General features: G+C 29.0%; 1 protein-coding gene across 1 annotated transcript in view; it reads left to right on the top strand.

The window, feature by feature from the left end:
- The first annotated feature begins 243 nt into the window (after nucleotides 1-243).
- Nucleotides 244-26,047, top strand: part of LOC124368378 (protein ZBED8-like) — a 42,349-nt gene continuing 16,545 nt past the window's right edge. Inside the window, 3 exon segments of the mRNA XM_046825665.1 lie at nucleotides 244-268; nucleotides 881-1,185; nucleotides 1,635-1,758. Coding sequence (XP_046681621.1) covers nucleotides 244-268; nucleotides 881-1,185; nucleotides 1,635-1,758 — 454 coding nt within the window.

Genomic DNA, 26,047 nt, shown 5'->3' with positions numbered 1-26,047 from the left:
ACCTAAAAATCTCGATCTTTATTGCGAATCAAGAATATTTGTGTAAATTTTCTTGATTAAAGGCCTTACAGTTTTTAAGAAAATGTCATCGGTCAGTCCATTGTGTTTGGCTTTGATTAGTAACTGACCAAAAACGTAATAATTTTTAAGTCACCCAGAGATAACTGTTTTATTTAACACTGCCTAGGCTGAAAGTAGAGGTTTATCAGTGCAAATGTTAGTGTTGTAAATAAATGCGCAACAATGATAAACAAACTGGGAGCCCAAGGTATGAAGTATCGCTGTCAGAGCGGGTAACCCACGGTCGTTGTGGAGATCATGTATTCCACATCAGAGTCACCTCAAATATATGGCAGTGGTATATACTATATTTGTTCAAAAAATCAAAAAATCTTCTCTTCTCTCCTATAGACTTATGTGACTTCCTTTTTTATTTATAAACTGTTTTAGTAAATCTTGTTAAAAATTAATGCCATCTTTATTTTATTACTGTGTAACTATTAAAATGCTTACCAGGGTTTAATGAGATAATAAGTACAACTTCAATTCTATAGCACATTTAATTTTCAATGAGTCCTGTGGATAATATAGAGATGGAATTTGTACAGATCCCCCTCTCCCTAGAAAAAACAGAAACTTTGTCAGGTAACTGAGTTATGCCCAGCAAATCTCGTAGTTATACAGTATCTATCATATAGCTCATTCTTGTCTGTTTATGAACAATGATGCACGCAAAAGTTAAAACCTATAGATAAAATGAAGAGATATCTAGCCACATGGTTCATTCAAAAGGGTGAGTCTAAAAGGATTTTACAACTTTGAAATTATGTAGATATTTATTGACTTTACTTACAGACTTGATATATGTGTCATTTTGTAGCAAATTACTTCAAGTTTGACTCCCATAGTGCTGTAGTACCAAGTTCCGCCACTGCGAGCGCCAGCTTTGTCCGTACTAAAATGGCTACTTTCACTGGTGCGGAGCGTGCTTGCTGTGTGTTATTTTTTCATGAAACAAACTCTGCTACAAGTGTTCAGCGTAGATTTCGCACAGAATACGGAAGAGTCCTTCCAAGCAGGCCTTCTATTTACAGTTGGCACAAGAATTTTGTCGAGACAGGTTGTTGTGTTCGTCATGAGAAATCGCCATGTCGCCCACAGGTTATTGATGCTACTGTCGAACAGGTCAGGGAAACCTTTGCCCGTAGTCCTAAAAAATCAACGCGGCTTGCAGCTTTGGAGACTGGAATTCCACAAAAGACAGTTTGGCGAGTGCTACGGAGACGTTTGCAGTTTAAAACCATACAGACTTACAATTGTACAACATATCAGTGATTTAGATAAAGCTGCTCGTGGTGAATTCTGTGCTGTAATGTTGTATCGAATTGGGGAAGATGAGACATTCCTAAACTCAATAATCTTCAGTGATGAGAGTACCTTTCATATCAGTGGTAAAGTGAACACCCATAACTGCAGAATCTGAGGGAAACGAAAACCCAAGAGAACCCCTTGAACGAGTTCGGGACAGTCCAAAAGTGAAAGTGTTTTGTGCGATGAGTAAATGAAAAGTGTACGGAATATTTTTCTTCATAGAGAGAACTGTTACTGGTATCATTTACCTTGATATGTTGCAGAATTTTTTGATTCCTCAAATTGATGAAGATGAACAACAGGATGCTCCTTTCTGCTACCAGCAAGACGGAGCACCACCTCACTACCTAACAGATGTTAGGGATTTCCTAAACGGTCGTTTTCCAGGTAGCTGGATGGGCGTTCAGGACCAATTGCATGGCCACCTCGTTCCCCCGATTTGACTCCTATAGATTTTTTTCTACGGGGTTTCATTAAAGATAAAGTGTATGTTCCACCTCTACCCGCACATCTAAGAAGAATCACAGCTGCGGTTGGTGAAGTTAGACCAGATTTGCTAGAACGGGTGTAGCGAGAAACTGATTAGCGGTGGGATGTTTGCCGTATCACTAATGGAAGTCACATCGAACCGAAATAAGAATATGACGGTAAACTTGAATTAATTTGCTACAAAATGACACATATATCAAGTCTGTAAGTAAAGTCAATAAATATCTATATAATTTCAAAGTTGTAAAGTCCTTTTAGACTCACCCTGTTTACATTAAGTTATGTTTAACAGCTTGTTTTCAATAATAAAAGTTACTATGTTCCAGGAAGGTCACTAAAACGCGAGAATTCACTGTATAATTTACTGAAATTGTGGTAATAGTTTAATCTATAAAGTAATATGTTTAGAATAATTAACCAAATTAAAACTCTGTTTCATGTGACCGTCCCAGCTTGGTGAGCTATTTCCTACTTTCCTATTTCGTTGTTGGGTAAGCCAAGTAAGATTTTTTAACTAACCGTTGTCTTCAATTTTAGATCCCTTTGTTATAAATCCTTTTGAATGTTTCATTTGAAGGTATCCTGGCAAATTTGTATTTTATCAGAATCGTAGCACTGATGTGTGCTATAGCAGTAACAGTGAACTAATATTCCACGCCCATAAGAATTCCATTTTCTAATGTGGTTATTGATCTTAATAATTTAAACTAGTGTTATTTATGGATAATGGTAGTACATATCATTTATAGAATGATATAGATTACAGTCCATTGTTTTTTTTCAAGGTGTATATTGTAAACTTTCAAATAAAAAATAAAAATTAACTTATTAATTTTCAAATCTTTTATTATTTTCCTCAAATTTACTGAGGCGATTTAAATATATATAGATTAATTTTTAAAGGTTATAAAGTACATTCAAAGTACCGTACCGATCTAATGGTGTTTTCTAACATATACTAATTATACAGTAATTTAAGTTATCTAAAAATATTATTCCTATATAGCTCAAATACTTGGTGTAAAATCGAAGGTTCTTACACCCAAGATGTGCTTTTTTAGTTTTAAATACAATAGGGATAAGCCTCAATTACTCATATATTCGCTAATGTTATCTAACTGGGTTATTTTTGCCATTTTAAAAGAGCTGATCAACAAAATTTAGGCTACATGTGCTGTCTTTAATTTTATTGTCAACACACTGCCCAATATCAACTGTTTATTTATAACTATAATATTATTTGAAAATGCTACAACTTCGATTTTCTGTCATCCTTGATGGTTGGTGTACTAATAACATTGGGTTTTACCACAGTATTTAAATGTGACGTAAGCTAAAATAAAAACTCTGATTAATACGTTAGAGTTATTGTGATTGTCTTTATTACGTTAAAAAGTCTTATATAATCTTAAATAAATAATTAATATTTACATGATAGATAAATCATAGTCTAGTAAGATTTTGAAACAACGATTTTTATTAAACCTATTTAGAATGGATTAGCATAAAATTTCAAAGCATATTATAAAAAATTTATATTGCATAAAAAATGAATAAGCTTCAGTAAATTTCGGAAGCCATCCAGACAAAGTTAACGGTTATTGTTTAATATACACAGGAATAAACATCATTATGTAATATATAATACCCATGAGAAAGGAAAAGAAATACCTGCTCTGGGTATAGAATAGTATTAGATAAACCCTGATTTAGCTTTCCGTGCAAATTTGTTATATTTTTATTACTTATACACGTATTATCATGATACCACTGATACCAAGCTGTGTTGTAATTTTATGCTGACCTATTACAATCATAGTTTTATATATATATATATATATATATATATATTATTTAGGATATAGATGATGTTTACAACACGTGAGACGTAATGGTGTGGACACAGATGTTTGTGTTGTGAGGACATTAATGTTGATCTGTTCTTGTCTGTGTTGACAACAGTACAGTTACCCGAAGGCCTAGCTTAAATCCATCTGTGGCAGTCAGTGGAACTGTGTGATTGAGTTCAAAACTAATCTCCGATAACGATATAGTTTTTATTTGCATATTGTTTTTTAAATATATAAAATACATTTTGATGTGTTAATGTTGACATATATATTCTATAACAGTCATGATATTTGTATACAACTAATAAGAACACGTCATAGAATAATTTCACAATCAAGTAAAAAATAAATGTTTAAAGAAGTAGTTTTTTAGTTATATGATTTAATTATAATGTAGTACCCAGATTAATTATATGTCAAGAACTATATTTAATGTGTTCTAGGTACAAAAAGAATGTAATAAATAAATTCTCAAATAAGTTGGTTACTATTTCAGAACAAGTATGTACATCAGGAACACTAAATGATTATGTAAAACTTTTTCCAATCCAAAGCACGTGAATAATTGTCCATATACATTATGCTCACTGTCATAATTTATTATAAAATTTTATTTGAATTAAACACACATAAAATAAAATTTGTTAAAGTTTTATTACATAAAGTTAAGTTTAATTACATTATTCCAAGGACATTTAGCATTACATGAATAATTAGAATATTTTACAAGTAACGCAATAACACTGCATAATTATTTTGTATATAATTGTATATAATATTTTGTCTGAAGAATGTTCAACAGTAAAATGTATTCCATAACGAGAGCAGACTAAGCTTGTAAGGGAGAGGTAATGGACTGAAATCCCACTCCAAGCAGTTGTATAACCTACTTATGTTTTTAAACCTGAATACACAGAATGCCCTATTTGGAGTTTAGAATTTCAAACCATTACTAAACACTTAAAATCAATTGAGGCCGTAAAATTGCCATTAGAACTGAAAATTCTCTTTATGTCTATCATATTTTGCGATTTTTAGAGAAAACAAAAATTGGTCTTATCGTCTTATCTACTACGTAACATTGAATGAGTATACCACATCAGGTGTCTTGTTAAAAATCACATCAGGTGGTGTGCTAAAATATTTTCGCATAATTTCAGTTCTATAACATAGTTCAATGTAGAAAATCATAGAAATGAGAAATGTCTAAGACAGACAAAATGGAGCTGTGTGGCCTACTTAGTGATGGGTTTTATTACCGCTGAACAACGTTCTTTAAGTTAGATACATAAGCACCATCACAGAAATGAAGTTTAATGCAAAGTTTAAAGTCTATAGAGTAATGGTTTTCTATATTAATTTACACGTTTGTTCTTTGCATTATGTTTTATATCCAATTATTTTAATTTTGACTGTTAAGGTGACCTAGGGAGGGTACTAACACTTAACAGTGCTCCAAAATCAAATTATGTCCTTGAATTTTAAATTTCACTTTCAATTATTCGTATTATTTATTCCATTTTTCTCCTGAATAAGTTTAATATGTCCAAATTTCATTTCATTAAAATGTAATATTATTTGTTATGTTATTTGATCATTGCAATCGTGGTTACCTATAAGACTAATTAGAAATTATTTCGTAAAGTTTAGCGAAATCTTATGCACCGACGTGCACCATTATTGAATTTAGTTTCGACTATAACGAAAAGCTACATACAAACTTTCAATGTCACCTATAAAAGATCACTTCATTTCTGAAATATCCTACGGAGAGACACCCATAGAAAAATGGAATTTGTCTAACTCCTCTAGTGATAAGCTGAGCGTTAGCAATATTCATGTGTCCTTTTATATTTAAAAAAATTATAAACCTCTCTTCCTTTTCGTTTTCACAATGTCTTGGACAAATTGTCAAAGAAATTCTCTCTCCTCCACGAAATAAATAGAAAAATATTATTCAAATTAAGTACTATATTGCTAGTTTGACTGACATCAATGAAAAATCAAGTATAGTCTATCACAATGTCTACAAAAAGAAAAGTTTCCAAAGTATTTTTAGTTCTAAACTATTAAACATATGTAATTTTTCAGGAAGAAATGCAAGGTGCGGTTGTTTCTTTGTATCGGATTTCTTATAAAACCTTGTTTGAGACATTTTAGATTTCTAATGAATATCTAGGATAATAATAAATATTACCTTTGTACAGCAATTTTGATGACGATGAGCGAAATAGTTTACTTACGTGAAAATAAGTAAAAGTGAAATCTTCGTACAGGACTAAAACTTTTTAATCAAACAATGCTCACATGCAACGTTAGTTTGTTCTTAATATACACTCTAAAATATAATACACTAGGTTTTATCCGTGATATTGCATGCGATGCATAGAATCAAAATATGTAGTCTACTTATATATAATGTAATATTTTTCAGTGATATATTTCAAACGTAAGTAGTGACATAGAGATCCTGGCGCTATATCAAGACATTATCTTCAATTGGTAAAGTTTCGACATAGTTTTATGTTAGGTTAGTTATAATATAGGTAATCTTTTATGTTATCTCATGTGACGACAATGTTAAAATCATACCAAACTATACCGACCATGATCCATGATAAACGTATATATGGCGTGTAGCCTATAATTATTTATATCGAGTGTGTCCATATGTAAGTTTTAAAAATAGAAACAAGGAATTGTTTAAGAAACGTAATGTTCTTTGAACGTTAATCACATTTATGTTTATGTTCCCTATGTTTTAAATATTTTTACTCAACTAACATAAACACCTCAGAAGAATATTTTACATGATATGAAAACATCAATCTGCAAAAGTTTAATTTTCAATTTATATTTACATTTTACTGAATTACTATATAGTTCCATTTCAAAAGTATTAAAAGAAACAACTAACACCTGAAATCGATATAGATAAAAATAAATGGTTAGAAAATGCATTAAATACAATTATTACGATGTAATGCTTGATACTAAAACGTCTTCTTCAATTCGGTTGTGAAGTCATTGTGGCACGCGGGGTGCACATATAAAAACAAATTGCAAATATACTTTAAAATATAAAGTTAACAAACACTAATGAGTATCTGGTTGAATAAAATATAAGTGAAATTCGTTATAAAACAATAATATGGGTAGTATATACTGGAAAACATTTTTTGATTATAATAGCAAGAATAATAATATTCAAATTAAAGTAAAATAAAACCCTGTCTTCTCAATAAAACATCTCTAGAAATATAAAAGAATTTAAAATTAAAATTAAACTTAAAATAAAACAAGCAATAAAATTCAGATTATATTAATTGTTAAAGTTCTATTTTGCACCTCGTGCTTAAACTGACACTATGGGGTATTGTCCAGTTCCCGTGATGTTTCAGTAAACATTTTATTTCATTCATATGCAACTTGCTACAAAGGGAAATATTATCAACGACTCCAAATGTTCACAATTAGAAATCAAAATTTCTAATCTTTACAATCATAAAGATTAAAATTAGTTATTAGTCCAAACAGGAAAACACAGGTGTTCCTCATGAAAATGATCTTTCTTCTTACGGCTTTCGTTTTATTTGTTTAATTTTAATAAAAGTATATCTAATCTAATATACTGTGTGAAATTACAAAGGAAAACATTTCGCTTTCTTTACCTACCGTCCGATAATCTACTTAATACTAATACAACTTTTTTATTTTATTATCAAATTAAATCCACAATATTTTAAAACTAAAACCAAATGTAGCCTAAAAAAACTACTACACTGAAGAAGAGTTTGTGTATTTATGTCATTATTTACATTTATCTTAATTATTTTCTAAACTAAATTATATTTTAGTGACATCCACATAAGTATACAAATTAACATATCAAGAATTATATAACAAAATTTATATTTTTAACCAATTGTTTTGGCTTGATTTATAGAAATAAATTGTAGTACTGAATAAGATTTTTTAAGGTATTGAACCTGTGCGTTGTTTTTATGTGGCAACTATGCATAGACATTTTTAAAAGAGAAAATAATAAGATATTACCAATAAAGTCTTGTATAAATATTAATTACAACGCCATCGAAAAGTTACAATACACACCTGTAGAGGGAAGGGCGACTTAACCTTATCTTCTTTATTAATCACTTTAGCTCTTAATTGCTGTGCTTTCCTTTCTCAGACCGAGTTTCCTTCTCAAGATAAACTAAACATTTTCCCGCAGCGAGCGTAGATTTTTTTGTGCTAACTAAAGAAGAGAACACTTTTAGACTTTATAGTTACAAAGACACGCACAGTATTTTCAAGTACACTTTATTATGCATTAAAAAATATATAGAAATAAATTACGACACTTGTATCAACTAGACATTAAAATTAAATTTGAACCTGATAGATTGGAATAGGTGAACCACCTATATAAAGTAATAATATTTTATATAAATTACTACTATAAATTAAGTTATAATTTTAATATCTAGGGTGGAATATATTTTCTTTTAGTTGGATTTCAAAAGTAATTTTTATGGTTTTTTAATTCAACTTAAACCTTATATAACGTTTCTAACTCATTTATACTCTTTGTTACAATAAATTGTTTTCTGAAGGCTGGATTGACCCGGTAAAAGGATAATATTAGTAATGTAATTGTTACGTTAATATTAGAAGTATTGAATTATATTACTTAAAATGTTGTGCAAAGAGTCAACTAGTATTAAAAATTACATTTAAACCTATATTATGACTTTCTATGTAAAGTAGTATTTAAATATTATTGTAGTTTAATATTTAAATTGAGTACCTAGGATTCAGAAATTTTATTTGTTGTGCCAGAAAGAAAGGTTTTAGTCGAAATTCAACTTTTATATGTTTGATTTGTAAAATTAACTTCAAACCATAATATGTATTATGTAGTAATCTATTCCTAAAATGAGTATTTGTGAAACGTTAAAGAATTGTTCACTATAAATACAAGGAAAGATATTATATCAAAAGTAATGTCATATAAACAAAACTGTTCTCAACGCCAAAAAATTACTATATTTATAAAATTGTGTTATGGGGTGTACATACAAGTTTTATATATATATATATATATATATATATATATATATATATATATATATATATATATACAAGTGAGAGATCCAGGTTCGACTCCCGGCGGAGCAAGTACTTTTTGTGATTCAATATTTATTGAAATTATATATAACGTGTGTCTAAACGTGTTTCGAATGGCTATACATTCAGAGTTTAACATAATTTCAACTTTATTTTAACATTTCATAATAACTCTACAAGTATACCGGCAATTATATCACTTTAGAATTGTGTTGACATGTTTAAAAAGGTAACAGGTTTTAAATTGAGCTTTTCCCACTAAAGGTTTTCAAAGATAGTGTAGGTTCACATTCCATTATTTTGCTTAGCAAACAAGTAATTTACTTAATTATTTGAAACGTCTAATATTCTAACCATCATTATTGTGTATTTTTATAATTAGTTTATAAAACCACTGTGTAATCGATATTTGTAAGGGCTTCAGACTGTAAGTTTAAGGCTAAAGAGAAAGGCTTCCGTTTAAAATATTTGTTAGTTTTGAATAAATTGTATTTTTTATAACTTTAGTATTGTATTGAGTTTTAGTAATCAAGCTTGACACCTAAAGACATATAAATACAATGAAATAAGCAGCTTTGGATTATAAACATAGAAACAATAATTTTCTATAATTGTGCTTCTGTGATTTTTAATGAGTTTCATAAGTTTTCTGCGCGTCGGGTGTAAAGTTGTAGAGGAATTCATTGTTATGAAGCGCTAACGCGTGAAGGAGACGGGACGTTGTTACCGCTGCTTTATGCCTGTGGTTTTTAAGACAACTTTACTCCATTGATCCTTTGCACTTGTGAATGATCAAATATTTGTAGCCTAATTATTCATATATAGGCAAGTTTTTTTTTGTTTTTAATCATGTACAGTATTTAATAATCTATTCAATATTTACGCTGCACTTGAAACAACTTTAATTGAGCATTTGGTAGTTAATGAAATTATTATTTTAAATTAAAGTATTTCTACTAAGTAGCTTTGTATGGGTACTAGAATTTACAAAATAATAAGAACTTACAATAATTAAAAATGGAAAGAGAGTAATAATATGAAAATTAAGTTATTCGAGTATATTATATATGGTATTTTACTTGCAAGCTAAAAAGTTTACAGGAACCTTTTCTTGCAATTATTATTTTTAGTGATGAATAAAAGATAAACCATTGCTTTCGCCGGGTAGTAAAGACAATTTCATCTGATCTGGCAATGAAAAAGGAAAAGGAAATGTTAAATTAAAATGTCAGAAACAAACTGAAAAACTTTAAACGTTACTAAACCAATAACTAGACAAATACTGTACGAGATAATAATTAGTTTCAAGTTTCCGTTGCAGCTCATAAAACCTTTGACTAATGTTTAAATGACGACCCTGACAGACAGCACAAAGAGAGGTTAGTAAATGTATATTGGCAAGATATTACAACTAAGTGTAATTAAAGCTGTAATTAACTATCGTCTCTAATTATCTTGGATCCCATCTCTGATAGAACACTTATCGAAAGCTCATTGTGAACAGACCTTGCTTCCAATACAATCGGTCTATTAAAGCAACAGTTTCACTACAACTTATGATATAATGGCCTAATTTAACTATAAAAAGTTAACTAAATCCAATATGAATTGTCTCCTTAAGGGAATCGTTGAACTCAAAAAGAATTTTCTGTTCTAGGAGGTAAAAATATGTAGAGAAAGGATTCCTTTAATATTGGTATGGTTAGTCTGTGGTAGGCATTAAAATAACTGTAGTATTAGCTTTAAAGAATTCGAATTTACTGATATATTTCCAGAATGGTAATATTTCAGACAGTAAAACATCATTCCCTTTCTCACTCAAAATAAACATAGAGAACATCTGTGGCTGTTAAGTTAAATATCAAATTAAAGATTCATTAATAAAAAGTAAAAAAAAAAAGTAAAGTAAAGAATGTCTTATTTTACCAGGCGAAGTTAGGGCTAAGAAGCCCTCTCTAACACTTAACCTGGAACCTCTTCATTATACAACGAACTCCAGACTCTTTAAAGTTGTTTTGTTATTGTACTACTATGAAATATGTGGAGGCCTCTCCTCTTTGACCGTTACAAGATATTTAAATTGTTATAAGAAATTATACCGAGCCTTTAAATGTTGTTTCCATTATTAATTAATTTTTAAAGCAGTCAATAACAAGATAAAGATGAGTTTATAATGTAAGACCAATACAAAAAAACTATTTATTAATTATGATTAACGGTGTATGGAATATAAATTTATTTAGTTTCTTAAATAAGATTAACTGAAAATAATGAACCTTAGTAATAACAACAATCTTACAATATTTTCATAATTTGTTCAACGCACTAAAAAACTGTTGATTATTGAATTATACTGTACAATAGATGAGACACACTTTTTGTAACAAATTAAGAATACACTGTTCTTTTTCGTGAAGAGACGAATCAATCCATGTTTACGAAACATGAGTAAGTCTTACTAAAATTGGTTTAAGGTATTTATCCTTTATGTCCGTTAATTATGTATCAGGCTTAGTTTCATTTCATTAGATCATAAATAAAATATAAATATATTGGTGTTTTGTTTAAGATCAATGAGTTAAAAAGTAAAATATGTATATTTCCATTAGCCAGACGCAACCCTAATGTTGCATTTTTAAACTTTTTTACTTTTTTTATTTTAGTACAAAAGTGATGTAGTTTTGATTGTACTTTTTTGAAAATCTAGTAATAACATTGTTTGTTTTATCAAAAATTCAATTTCCAATATTGATATAGGTACTATATTTGAATCAATTCTAAAAGTCCAAGTAATTCAAATTAGGTATATAACTCTATACTGAACAATTAATGTTTGAACCAGCTTCCACAAAAAATATTTTTTTATTTATTTATAACATCATATTATTTTTTTATCTTGAAAACATTAAATCCAAAACATATTTTATTGAGACTGAGAAAAATTTAAAATGAGAAAAGGATTAAAGCAGCTCATTACCTCAAGGTATCCCGATCGTATGAAACACCATCGTTACAGTTATATTGAGCAGCTATACGTCATCAAGGCAAACAGTATCCACCAACACCCATGGTGGTGAAATGCCAAGAGTACAAACTCGTGAAAGTTTACCTCACGTCACGTCTTTTAATTCTACATACTTATCTGCAGACTTTTTACACTTTACTCAAAATTAGACTAATCTTATAGTACATCTTTTAACTATCATATCGTAATAATTATATTTAAAAAGCTGCTATATGGAAAAAACTAATCTATTAGTTGTAACAGATATAATGATTTTTGAGGAACTATTGAGATTTTTATTGTAAGAACACGTAAATTAGGAAGTAGAGATTAACCGGTGTTACATTCAATATAATGTACAGTTATGTATTTAACTGTTCCTTGCACGTTAAAAAAAAAAATAATTTTCTAAAATGAAAATATAAACTATTCGTAACGTCTCCTGTGACATAAATAAAGAATGATCATTTAAAAGCTTCATGTGTTCCAGTTGTTGGACGCTGACGCTCTGCCCTATGTGTACTCAAATACATATTCATCTTTTCTTTATTGTGGTCTTTATGGTTCATATTCGACCAAGATAAGGCATACATACATTGTATTACTATGTATAAATATGTAATGCAAAATAATGCTCTCGACTTTATGAATTGTTCATTGAATGTTTATTTGAAGAAAGATATAGTTATGCAGGAGAAACCTTTTCAATGGAGTGACCTAAGAGCCCATTCATCTAAATATACTGAAATGTCACAGCACACAGTGCTGAAACTAGTTTTTAAATGAAACATAGAAATTATATGACCAAGTAAATAGAAAAAAATATTATTAAAGGCATTTTTGTGACTGATTAATACAGTAGCATATACGATTCAAATTGTATCATATACTATATTTTGGTGTACCCTTGCCTTGTAATAGTTTATATACTGTCTTAAATGTGACCGTTATCGTTAGGTTTATGAAGTATAAAAAGTGTGTTTAGAATAATATGGACGATGTTTTAAATAAAAACACATTTATAAGTAATATGTTTTGCTTTTCAGCAGAAATATTTAATGATGGTGTACACCTTACAATAAAAATCCAATGTTTCACTAAATCTAGTGAAAAATACGTGTGTTCTTATTCGGAGGAGTGACATTCACTCTTAGAAACTAGAGGCAAGGAGAGTTACCGTGCAGAACAGCATAGGACGGTGGCTTTCGAACGCTTGCCGTCACAGGCTGGAGTCAAATTTCTCAATCGGCTCCCTGAGGGTCTTATACAATCGAATAATTTAAACCAGTTTAAAGCTCTTCTGAAGCGCCTACTAGTGTCGAATGCGTATTATTCTGTCAAAGGCTGGCTATTCATGGCTGGCTGCTGGGAGAATTAAAATCAAAATTCACATAAAAATGTATTAGTAGAGCCCCGAGTCTCATGTTGAATGAATGTTGGCGTGAATAGACAAGAGATGTATGTTTGAATGAGTATTGTAAGTATGAATGTGTATAGTAGGGATTTTTTACAAATAACTTAAACCTGACTTTTGCAATGCAATGTCTTATTGGCAAAATGCAATAAAAGAATTATTATTATTATTATCAAGTAATGATTCGTATTTACATACTTATTATCGGGTATATGTCGTTGCTAAAAGTTTTAACTTCAAAATGCAGCTATTCGCTTTACTGTCAAAACATCAATAGTTTGGCGCAATGGAATTTAACCTGGTAGTGAATCCCTGAGATGGAAGGAACTCCACATATTGAAACTTTCTAGAGATTATGGATACAAATATGGTGTAGGGAAAATTGATTTGATTTATATATATATATATATATATATATATATATATATATATATATATATATATATATAATGTTGTAGAAGCTAACAAAACATTCAAACACTTAAATGTCTATAAAGTAGCAATAATAAAAGTGATATTATTTTTTTAATGGTACAAGACTTCTGACATGTTTGTAGAATATCAAGGTAGTAATAATCTTAAGCTTGAAACGTCTTAACTTTACTTGGCCCGTTATACCACATAGTCCAGGTAACCAAATTCCTCTGTAGAAACACTCAAAGTTTTTTTTTTTATAATTGATAGATAAAACTTTTCTTAAAAAAGAAATCGGTCATCAATTATGCTAATTTTGTTGAGGATTGATACGTGTGGCTTTAAAAATGTGAGTAATCAATTATTCAGATATTAATATTTATATCCTCACACACTTAAAATTTACCATCGGACACGACACGTAAATAAATGGTAAATCAGCATTAGCTAACCATTCATAACCTCTAAAAGTGGAGACTTTTACTGTTTTGCCTGCTTTTCAAACTGTGAAAGTCGCTTTCACTGTAACAGGCAGTGAAAAAATAATCAAAGAAAATACGTCGATGTTTTAACGCATTCTGTACACTCTCGTTATAGAGTCTAACCATATAAAAGCCGTTTACAATAGTTTACCTTCGTAAGAAACATTATGTTATAAAACTGAAGAAATTAATGTTAATTACTTAAACAGTGGAAATATGTTCTATATTTCTAACCATCAGCCTCACCAAGAATACTGGCCGCCTTTGTCAGTTTTGAATTTTGAACATCTTTCTCGCCCGCTATGTTGAAGTGACGAGTCTCTAGGACTATATATTCTCTTCATAAGGCCACTATTATTTGCCTGATAATATTTTAAGCTCCTATAGTAACAGTATAAAATGACAAATAATATACTATTGTTTAAAGCTTCTTAAATCTTTAAACACCTTTTATATAAAAGCAATTGTAAAACGAAAATGTTTGACAACGTGTATAGAAAATTTATTTATATATATAGTTAACCAATACTGTGCATTAACAGGAATATTAATCTGTATTTCCTGTCTAGGAAAAAGCATTATTTATTTCACAACAGTGTTTAATTTTTATTCTTTTTCTGTAATAATATAAATATGGAGATAAAACAACACGCACAAATTTTAAAATCTATAAAATTGTTTATATGACTAAGCTTTGATACGTAAAAATATTACTTTAAACAGCATATTGTGGATATTAAATTGTTTAATCAAAATAAAGCCTATTAAGAGTTATTTTAGATAAATTATGATTCAATTGTACCTTAATGTTTTCAGACAAAATATTTATCTAAGAAAACTATCCCCTTAAGTACGATCGTTTGAAGCAATAAACCACGGGCTAATGAACCTCAAAACTGTAGTAGTTTCAAACTAATTAAAACCAAAGTTGGTGTGGAAACAGAACTTACACAATCCTGGGGTAAATGCATTAGTCAGCCTTAATCAATATCTCTGATGGTGGCCTTTTACTTTATCCATAAATGTTTGGTTTCCATATTCTGCAATATTGAGTAGTAAAGAACATTTATATAACTTACTTTATTTTTGCAGTATAGTTTATTGTCTGGACATAGCGGCCGTATAAAGGTTTAGAAATGTATTAAATACTAGCAATTTTATTGAATAATGTGACAATAGTAGCATAATGTGTAATGGGCTCTAACCTAATGCCTCTTAGTAACCTATTTACACAATTATACAAATATGCTAACTTGCCTCAATTGAGAAGAGTAAAAGAACTTGTAATGAATAAGCCCCTATACAGTAATTTGTAAGCCATGCCACTAAATTGTTGTATACATTTTAGTGCGGCGATACGTTTTATTACTTTGTGAAACTTTTTTCCAGATATTTTAAATTCTAGGCTACTTGTCAAGGGTATAAAAAAAATATTCAAAAAGTTGTATCTATAATTAATCCTCTATAAGAACAATATATTTCATACTTACTAAATATTAGAAACTGGCATTAATGTAATAAAATGTTTAATTAATTTTATTTATTTAAAGTTTTTGAACAAATTCGAAAAATTCTCTTTTGCTTACGATATTATGAGTCTTAATGAATAGTCATCATGAGTGCAGGGTTTTCTTACTTAACATAAAAAATTTTTATGATCTAAAACGCTTTACCATCTTCTTAAATTGTATATATTATAGATCATTGTTGAAATTCACTTTTTGTTCAAAACCATGTTTGCATCGTCTCGACACTAGAAACGCATTGGCTAAAAATATGTAATTTAGGTGAACAGGTCTAATAATTGGCTCATCAGGTGCATAATTTAAACTTCGGGCGCGGCATTGAGAGGAAAGTGACCTGGAGGAAAACTCATGATTAACAATAAATCAACCCTTCCTACTGTAATTAAGTTATAAAAGAAAACTGTGTTACTCCATTGTGCTTATAACACTGCGCTCTCAGATACAGTTATATAGACGTCTGTATGAATATAATCATTTTATTACTGAAATTTCTTTACAAACGTTTTAAAGACACATCCCTCTAAATAGTTGACAGGATTTCTAATTTACGAATAACTTGTCTGTAGGGATGTGCCTGAATTATTTATTGCACAAATGTACGGGAAATTTCATACACTGATGTTCGAGACCAGTACTAAAATACACTCATTGGAGAGGCCCATTTCATTATAGTGATGTACTCATGCCTCTTCATTCAATGTCTTATAATTTTTTCTCTCTTTCAGTTACTTTTTGTTTATTTGTAGATACGTGAGTACATACAGACCTATTTTCCTTGATAATTTGATGTTTTTTTAATGACAACTGCGAGATTTACATGAACGATCGTTATTTAATAATGATCCTTAGTAAATTGACACTTATTGATAATCAATAAGTGTAAATAGATGTTACATGGGGATTTAATACATTATTTATTCCATTGCTCAGACACAAACTGAAAAAAAATCCTCTAATATATGAAACAAAATCTGTTGAAGTTATTTGTATGTCAAGTGTAATGTTAAGCAAAGCTCATATACAGGTATATTATGTGAGAAGTATATTTTTATAACCATAATTTGTTGGGTTTTATGTAAGTGTACGTAAAGAAAAATTATATTAAAAAATATTATCGTTTTAATTTTTTAATTCTCTCGGTGCCCAATCATATCTTCTTCTATCAAAAACTATTTCTGACGAACAAATTTAAGATTGCCATTCTTCATTATATTATCATGGATTTATAATGCACCTGAGAAAACCAGTGTCGGTAAGAGGAACCTGAGTGTTAGCAGGTAAGGAGGAAAGATATAAAATTATACCACTTTATAAACACTCAAACCTGATATATTTTTTAACAACCAGTCTATTTTTCAGTTAATATATTAATAGATTTTTCAAGTTGCATGTAAAACTCCATCTAAATATATTATATTTACCAAACAAATATACATCTTACGTATCAATATAATACATCTATATTGATATTAGATGTGTCAAACATTTATGTAAAACAAATTAGTCTATGAAACTGAAGGTTCCTCTCTACTGCAAAAAGCAATGTTTATTTTGTTCAACTGAATATACAGTAGGATGATAAAACAACAGTGTGGATACAACTCTTCTATTAGCCTTCATCTCTCGACCATTTATAGTAACCCAATGGAAAACCATTTCACACATTTTATTACTAGATCCTTCAATAAATATGTCAAGATTAGTTTATTGCCTAAATAATTTTTTAGTTTTTGCTATTTAAAATTGAGTGTTAGACCAGCATATGACTTATGATTTTAATGGATATTCCACTTTTTAAATTCATTTATAACGGAAAATTTTACCACTAAATTGATGAAAGTGAAATTACAAATAATATTACAAATTTAGTATAATATATTTCCGAATTAAAATAATTTTGAATTGCTAAAATTAATTCGACCAGCAATATTTTTATCTAACCTGACATGAAACCACTATCCATGCGAAGGCAGGATTGCATTGTCACGTTGACATCTCAAATTTGGGAACGCAAACGAACTTAAAGTCAACAACAATAGACTAAGATAGAACTCAAAACGTGTAGTTACCAAACAACAACGATAACGGCTGTCAGCGGTACCTCTAATAACGTAACCTACCACTCTCGTTCTCCTTACACCTTTAGCCTGAAGCTGTTTATGTCTAACACATGATTTTAGCACATTAGTAGACCAATTAAAAATTAGTACAAAATGTGTGTTTAAATATTTTACATAATTATTTATTGTCTTACACAATTCCAAAAAAAGCGTAGAACTCTGGATTTAATTATTAAAATAGTTAATAATATTTATAATTATATTTTAGCTTAATTTTTGTAGTAACACATTTATAAAACATTATTACTGAGATTTAATAAAATATTTTAATATTGTGAAGATATATAGTAATTATAATTTATCTTATGCATGAATTACATTAAATTAAATTTAAATTTAAAGAACCGCACTGATTACTAAACATAAAACCTGTATGGTCGGATATGCTTTGTAAACTCCACAAAGGACAGAAGTGTCGCTAGGGACAATTTGAATAACAATGTTATTGTGCCTCGAATACTAAGACCCACGATAAGTAGAGATTTGTTTATTTCCTAACCCCTGTGGACCCTTGTTCTATTTAAATACCACCTAATGAGTCAAACGTATTTTAACTGCAATTAAATATATATATTTGTGATTGTATTTGTAGAAGTTTAAAATGCAATTATTAAATATTACAGTTTTTGGTTATTCGAAGCAGCAAGTAAATTCATTAACTAATAACTATGATTAATTTTGAGAATAAACGCAATCAATCAATTATATGACACGAGCAGTTATTTTAGGCTTCGCACACAATTTTTTTTTAAAAACTAGGATACCACGGGTTTATTCTTTTTTTACGATATTCTAAACCATCCCAAGAAAAGTCATAGTAACTGAAGTATATTTCAATAAACTCAGCCATATTAGATTCAAGTTTAAGTCCGTTTTTGTAACAAAACTTGAAATAATTAAATGTTTTGTTTCTAAAACTCTGTCATATTTTTGTAAAGTCGAAAAGTTCCTAATAAAAACTAAAAATTTCAGCTAGTATAAAGGATGATTGTAATTACAAGGAATCTTTTTGCCGGTCCAAGTGTGGTATAAAATACTCTGCAGATATTTTATAAAAATGTTTCATATCTACAGCTCTTTTCATTAGGTTACATAAAAAGTAGTATCATATCATGCACGTTAAAATATCATATAACTTTATTTAGTTTGTTACAAAATTTGTTAATTATTACGTGTTTTTCTTATCTAAAATACAAATGTACAGATGCAACACAAATCATATAAATCGACATTTATAATTGTCGAAATAGATATTGGTATGTAGAAATGATGATTAATACAACACGTATTATAACTTAACATAAGTTATTTCCTACTCAAGATATGTGCAAACAGACAAACTGATGGAAAGGCAGAAATAAAAATATTCTAGCTTATGATGTGAAGGACTTTGCTAATGCATGGCAAATAAAATTGACAGGATAAATTTAAAGCGTAAAACATATTTCGTTGAAGTGAAGCCGGCCATTATCTAAGCGCCCAGAACTTACCGCTATTGATTAATGTCTCGGAGAAGCCTTACATCTTAATTAACTTTAGCTTCGATAACTTTCACTCAGAAACAATAGAATAGCACGTCAGTATCTAGGTCCACTCGGTCCATAGAAAAATATATTAAAGTTTGTGAAGTAATTTTTATTAGACCTTCTACAATAAATTTAATCCATGCGTAAACGTGATATTGCTTAAGGATTAGAAAAGAATATATCAAAAGTTATTAATATTACTAATCAAGAAAACCAAGTATGGTTAACATCTTTAAAATTTATACACTTTATTACATCAGAGATATAAACCAATAGTTATATATTTATGAATACTTACTTCAAAAATAACAGTATAAATAAAGTAATAAAGCAGTAATAGTAATAAAGCAAATAAGAACCTCCACAAAACATTAAGCACTATCGATTTATGTCAAGGTAAACAGTACGTATTAAATAAGCTTGATTTCGACAGATTTCCACTAAACTGTTAACAGTAACAAGTATAATATTATTCACTTTAACTGAATAGAAAATATATTTTACTTAGTTTAAAACATTATGCAAGTATAGTTTCTCAAGTATATGAAATAAAAGGTTTTAAATTACATGTAAAATTATATATAACATAATATGTTTATGAGAACCAACATGTTATGTAAGTAGTGAATTTCTAATTAAAACATTTTTAGTGTCATATTAAAGAAAATTCAGTCGTTATGAATTATGGAATTATTATCGTAATGAATTATATTGAGACATTATTTTGGCCAGGGTATCTATCTTGTCATTATGAAATATAAACTTCTAGTATACTCATTATTAACATTAGGAAATTTTAGTTCATTTACCGTAAAAAGTCAGAGATTGATTATATCAATTTATTTAAAATACTTGTTTGTTAAAATATTTCTTGTGGCAACAGTGTGTCGGTTAAACCCAGAATAAGTTTGAGTCTTCTTCCAGAAACAGTGATTAAGCCTAGATGCAATTCTTAGATTTACTGTAGTTACACTGATTTTCGCAACCTATTATTACCTTAATTTTATCATATTTTCACACTATTTGTTTGATTCAGTATACAAAATACACTGAAGTTAATATTTAATTAGAAGTAATTTGTATACAGTTAAATAAAATATGTATTAGATGTATGATTTTGTGTACACTTTTTAAAAACGTGGTGCTATTCGAATACAAGACTTTAGTCATTTGCTAATGCCTTTATCCACGGACAGAGAGTGTGGCGTCTCAAACTGGTAGCGCATATCGTTTGCCAGCGAGTTCGATCATTTCTGACTATCGATTTTAACCTTCAACATTTAAATATCCTAACTTATTGCATTATAACGCCATTTAGGTTTAAAATATTTTACATCTCCAGTTTTCCTAAAATCTTTCTCAATCATCATATTTTTAATCCATAACCTCTTAAACAGTATATTTAGTAACTTAAGTCTTGTGGGTTCATGTAAAACAATAAATATTAAACTATAAATAACATATCAGAGATGTAGCCTCGAAAAGTGTTGTATAAATATGAGTTTAGTTATAAACCTTTTAAACTTTTTATTTTCATACTATGTACATTTCGAATTCTGGGTATTCATCTTTAGGTACCTAATGTTTATAATTATATACTTATATAAATAACATTTGTATTAACATTTTATTACAAAATTTATTTATCTACGACAAATAATAAACAAATAATAAAGGTTTTATTTAGAACCCCCTCACTTAAAATATACTAAATAAGTTTTTCAGATTTTTTTAATGGATACATAATACTTAGGTGGTTGTTGTATTTAAAAATTACTAGCTTATTGTTATAATTTTTACACCCATTTAAAAAAAAGGTTGGTGTAGTATGTGTGGTTTAGTGAATTGATCTTAAAAATTGGTTTATGTACAGTAGTTAAGTGATTATGGACACCCTGTATAATACCAAGAAAAGAGTTCAAAATAAAATATTCTCAAATTATAATCATAAAATACATACATTATTAAATAAGGTACTTATATGTCAGTAATATTTTTTAATTTATATAAAATACTTCCAATATCAAAATCGTGTTTGATTTAGGTGTTGCCTAGAAGTGCTCCTAAATAAACATCGCCTTTCAGGTTTCATCACAAAACCCATGTGGGAAAAGCACATGAAAAGCATGAAAGAACGTTATTGGCCGAATTGCTTTATAAATGCTACAAAGGACAGAAATGTCGCGAGGGACAATTTGAATAACAATAGTATTGTGGTTTGAATACTGAATCGCAGCTTTGTTAAAGTTTTGTTTATTTCCCAACCCCCTGTGGATTACTGTTCTATTCAAATACCACCTAGTGAGTTGGAGATTATTCAAACTCCGCCAGGATTTATTCCTGGTAAAATTTTTTTACATTGAAATATAAGTATCTACATAACTATAATATATAATATTATATTACCTACATAACATGTAGAAAAGTGAGTGTATCTTGAGTTCGCAAACACATGAAAGTTATTAATACTAAATTACGAATATCTCTTCTTATTACTAAAAGACTTAACAAATTTATATATATATATATATATATATATATATATATATATATATATATCTGTCTGGGTGTGTCAAAATTAAAAAAAAAACTCTGGTGTAAACTTTTTGAAGTTTGAGTTAATTGAGATGTCCGGCTTATTCCAAGACATAAATCAATAACGCTTAACGTTTCAGACGCATTAGAGTATGGCTGGTACCACTTTAAGGGTTTAAATTTTGTATCTGAACTCGAGTAACTTTTTTATCCAGACATCATATAGTTTTTAATATTTTTATTTATTTTATTTTGTAAACGATATCGTTACACAGGTTGCTTTCCATAAACTGAAAATAAAGAAAGATTGAAAACGGCAAAACGGATGCTATTGCTGTTTGAAGACAACGGTAAGATTGTATCCCTCAAACCTTTCTGCAGTACACGTCTCGAAAAATTTCAATAGTACAGTATCTGTCGTAATCTTTTATAAAACATTTATAAGAATTCAGGGTTGAAATAGCTTAACATAAATACACAAATGACAATACATCCTATACAAAAGTTTTTAGATTGTGTAGTCAAATAAACGATAGTTACCATCATAATCTGAAAGTTATATTAAAAAAAAATAGATATAAACGAACTTAAGCAGAAGTGTAGTATTTACCAGAAGTAGCTTGCATAAATCCCATAACCGCTCCTACGAAATGCAAAAAAACGTATATCGTATGTCGAACAACTGTTGGTACATATAATAATTATTCTTATATGTGGCTTCCCACACACATCGCCTATTATTTTTGGATATGTTTGACAATAAAGAGAAACTAATGTGAAAAATCCATGCGATTTCAAGAAATCAATATCACATTACGTTTTATTATGTTATTTTGCATGTTAATAAAAATTATTTAAGCATTAACTAAATTAATTACGTAAAAAATCATGTGTTCAATAATGAATACTAAAAGGATGTAATATTGACAGACCATAATTTAGATTTTAATGATAACAATGAAACCAAAAATCATAGCTATATAAATATAAAAGTTAAAAGAATATTTTTATGTTAGCAAGAAGTTAATTTTGCTATTTATTAAATTTGTTGTTGGTACGTATTAAAATTATTCACTGGAACCAAATTTACCCCATACTAATATCTAAATGTCTCTAGTCACTAGCATATACATATTTTTAAGTAATTTACTACCATCGTTCTCACATTGTTACTAAAATAGAGCACGTATTACCAACATAAGGTGAAGTCTGTATACTTGAGCTACTACTTTATTATTGTAAAAAGTAAATTAAAACTCTTGAAAGAAATGTATTGAACACGTCATTCAGTATTATTTCATTGCGGATTTGGACCTGAAAGTTAACAATAATCAAGACTATGAAACGACTAAAAGATAAAATTTTCAATCTTAAGAATCTTACTGAAAATAAATGTACCCTTTATCATACAAGTTGTCAAAAGTGTATGTATTTTTAAGGTAAGATGAATCTTTATTTTTTTTAAATTATATTTTCTGTAAACAAATTTAGAGTGGTTTAATAAACATTTCAATTTAGATAAAGAGAAAGACGCTGTCTGTGAAAGGCAAGAACAGCAATTAAGAGATTGTGATTAATAAAGAAGATAAGGTTAAGAAACCCCTTGCTCCACAGGTTTGCGATTACATTTTGTACTCACTGTAATTTTCCTAACTATATACGTTTGCTTTATACTGTCATATACATGTAATCATTTTGAATAGAACTTGGTTTTGAAATAAACACCTTATTGATTTAAGCTCCATACCAATTTCGACTTTGTACAGCGTCTGAAATATTATGCTGGTAGATAGGTTGTCTCATGACATCTGGAGTCTACGTCTGTCTAAAGAAATCCACAAAAATTCGACGTTCAAGACGAACTCGTTGCTTCGTTTCAACACTAGAGGAAACATAGACTGCAAAGGAGCTCAGTTAAAATTCTGCTATCCAGTGCAGTTTAGATGAAGATACACTCTTGATGTCTCATTAAGTGCACAATTAATGATACTGCCATGTTTTATAAGAGACACAATACCAAAGCACTACGGAGGAAGAGAGTTTCCTCACATGACGTAACTAAAGTAGAAGTAGTTGATGCAATGCAAATATTGAGTTAAGCTGCATGTCACCTTCCGCTTAATGCAGCGTCGAAGGTGGAAGTAATTGATTCAGTGCAAATATAGAGTTAAGCTGCAATTTTAATATTGCTCGAACAGATTTATTCCTGGAATCTGAAGTACACGTCCTTATAATAAGATACAAAACATTGAAGAGGAAAACGTTCTAAACGAACTTCTTGCACCATTTTACTCATGTGCGCAACTGTTGTTACAATGAGAAAACCTCTTCATCTGAACTACTTGCATATATTCGAATATTGAATAACTCATCCCACCACAGTTATTTCATATGTAGGAAACACACTTACATGTACAGTACATGAAATATACGTATGTAATTAGGTATTCCTATAAGGTTTAACTTGCTTCTTTTACGCTCAGCAAATTGAAAAACATGTTCATCATCATTAAACTTGGTATTTGTTATATACAAGTGTATCAACATGCAAAGTTGTACGGTAATTACTGATTAATTTTTTTGGAATAGTATGTTGAAGACAAGCAGACAGACACTTTTACGAAGAATAGTGCCAGCCCATTTAACGATATAAAAATTCAAAATAATTCTAAAATGTAAGTTAATAAGCTTTACGCGTTTCGTGTCCAAGGTTAGGGAAGGCTTCTCAATCCTAACCTAATCTTTTAAAATAAGACATTCCTTACTTTACCTTTTTTTTAATTCCTCCGAAAAGTCAGCCCAAGACCGAATGGCATTGATAATCATCGAACTCATTGTTGCCTATATAGAAGAATGATAGTCAGTTTTGGTTAATTTAATCTCGAGATATCGTGCTGACATACAGATGTATAATTTTGCAAGCCTTCTCGGTTATTAACCTTTGCTTACACTCAGCCATATAAGCGTGCAGTGTAATATAACATAATACCTTTAAGAATACAGCATTACACGATATAGTGTGAAAAACCTCTGTGTAAAGTTATAACAGTGTTCAAGGTATATACACATTTAATAAGTTAGATTAAAATAAAATTATATGTTCCTAAGTAAAATTATCCAAGAAAAGTTTTTAAAAGAATTCATTGATATATTCAATTTAAATTAATAATGCATAGCACTGTTACCGCCTATGGAAAATATTTTCTAACGCTTTGTTACTATTTTTAATGATCCACAGTTTAGTTAATCCTATACATTTAAATAATCGAATTTCATCATCCAAGTTAGTGAAGTCATTAACGGAGGGATCTCCTCCATTGTTCCAGGGGTGAGGAGCTTCATTAGTTTATCCAGTTCAGTACTTTAGATAACTTACTAACAAGTGATTATTTAGGGATAAATGTTCAAATTCCTGTATATTATTATTCATTAAAAGGTAAGATTTAGATTTTATACTAAAAAGTACAGATATTTGGATCCAGAATAATTATTGAAGTATATAGATGTGGAGGGGAGACTTTATATGACTTTTTATTTTCCGTAAATAAGGTAGGCAATAGAAGGGGATTGGTCTATAATATGAGAATTTGATAACTTTTAATATTATCCAGGCTGAATTTGAGTACAAAATGCAAAAACGATATACAGGTATATGATTATAAAAGGTACAACAAATTAAATGATAACATATATTAAAGTAGCAATTAGCTCATGGTTAATTAAATGATAACCTATATTAAAGTACCAATAAGCTCATGGTTATCTGTTGAACTTTAAATCAATATATTTGGTAATAATATTAACCTTATTTTGCTAGTAACATAAAAAGCGTTTATCAAGTTTACCTAAAATCAAATTTTATAGCGAAATGATTAATATTAAAGGAGCTATCCGTAGTTAGGTATTATAATTAAATATCTCTTTTACAAATTGAAAGCCACAATCTAGTTATAAAAAAGTAGATTAAATAATAATAAATTCAATGATAAACTATATTAAATTTTCAATAAGCTCTAGGTTATCTGGAAAACTGTAAATCTATATAATTGTTACTTACATTACTCTTATTTTGCTGGTAACATAAAAAGCATTTACCAAGTTTTCTACAAAATTAAATTTATAGTAAAATTGTTAATATTAAAGTAGTTATCCGTACTTACGTATTAATAATAGAATATGTCTATTA

This window comes from Homalodisca vitripennis, chromosome 8 (genome assembly GCF_021130785.1).
Source record: "Homalodisca vitripennis isolate AUS2020 chromosome 8, UT_GWSS_2.1, whole genome shotgun sequence".
NCBI lineage: Eukaryota > Metazoa > Arthropoda > Insecta > Hemiptera > Cicadellidae > Homalodisca > Homalodisca vitripennis.
This window is presented reverse-complemented; position numbering and strand designations above follow the sequence as displayed.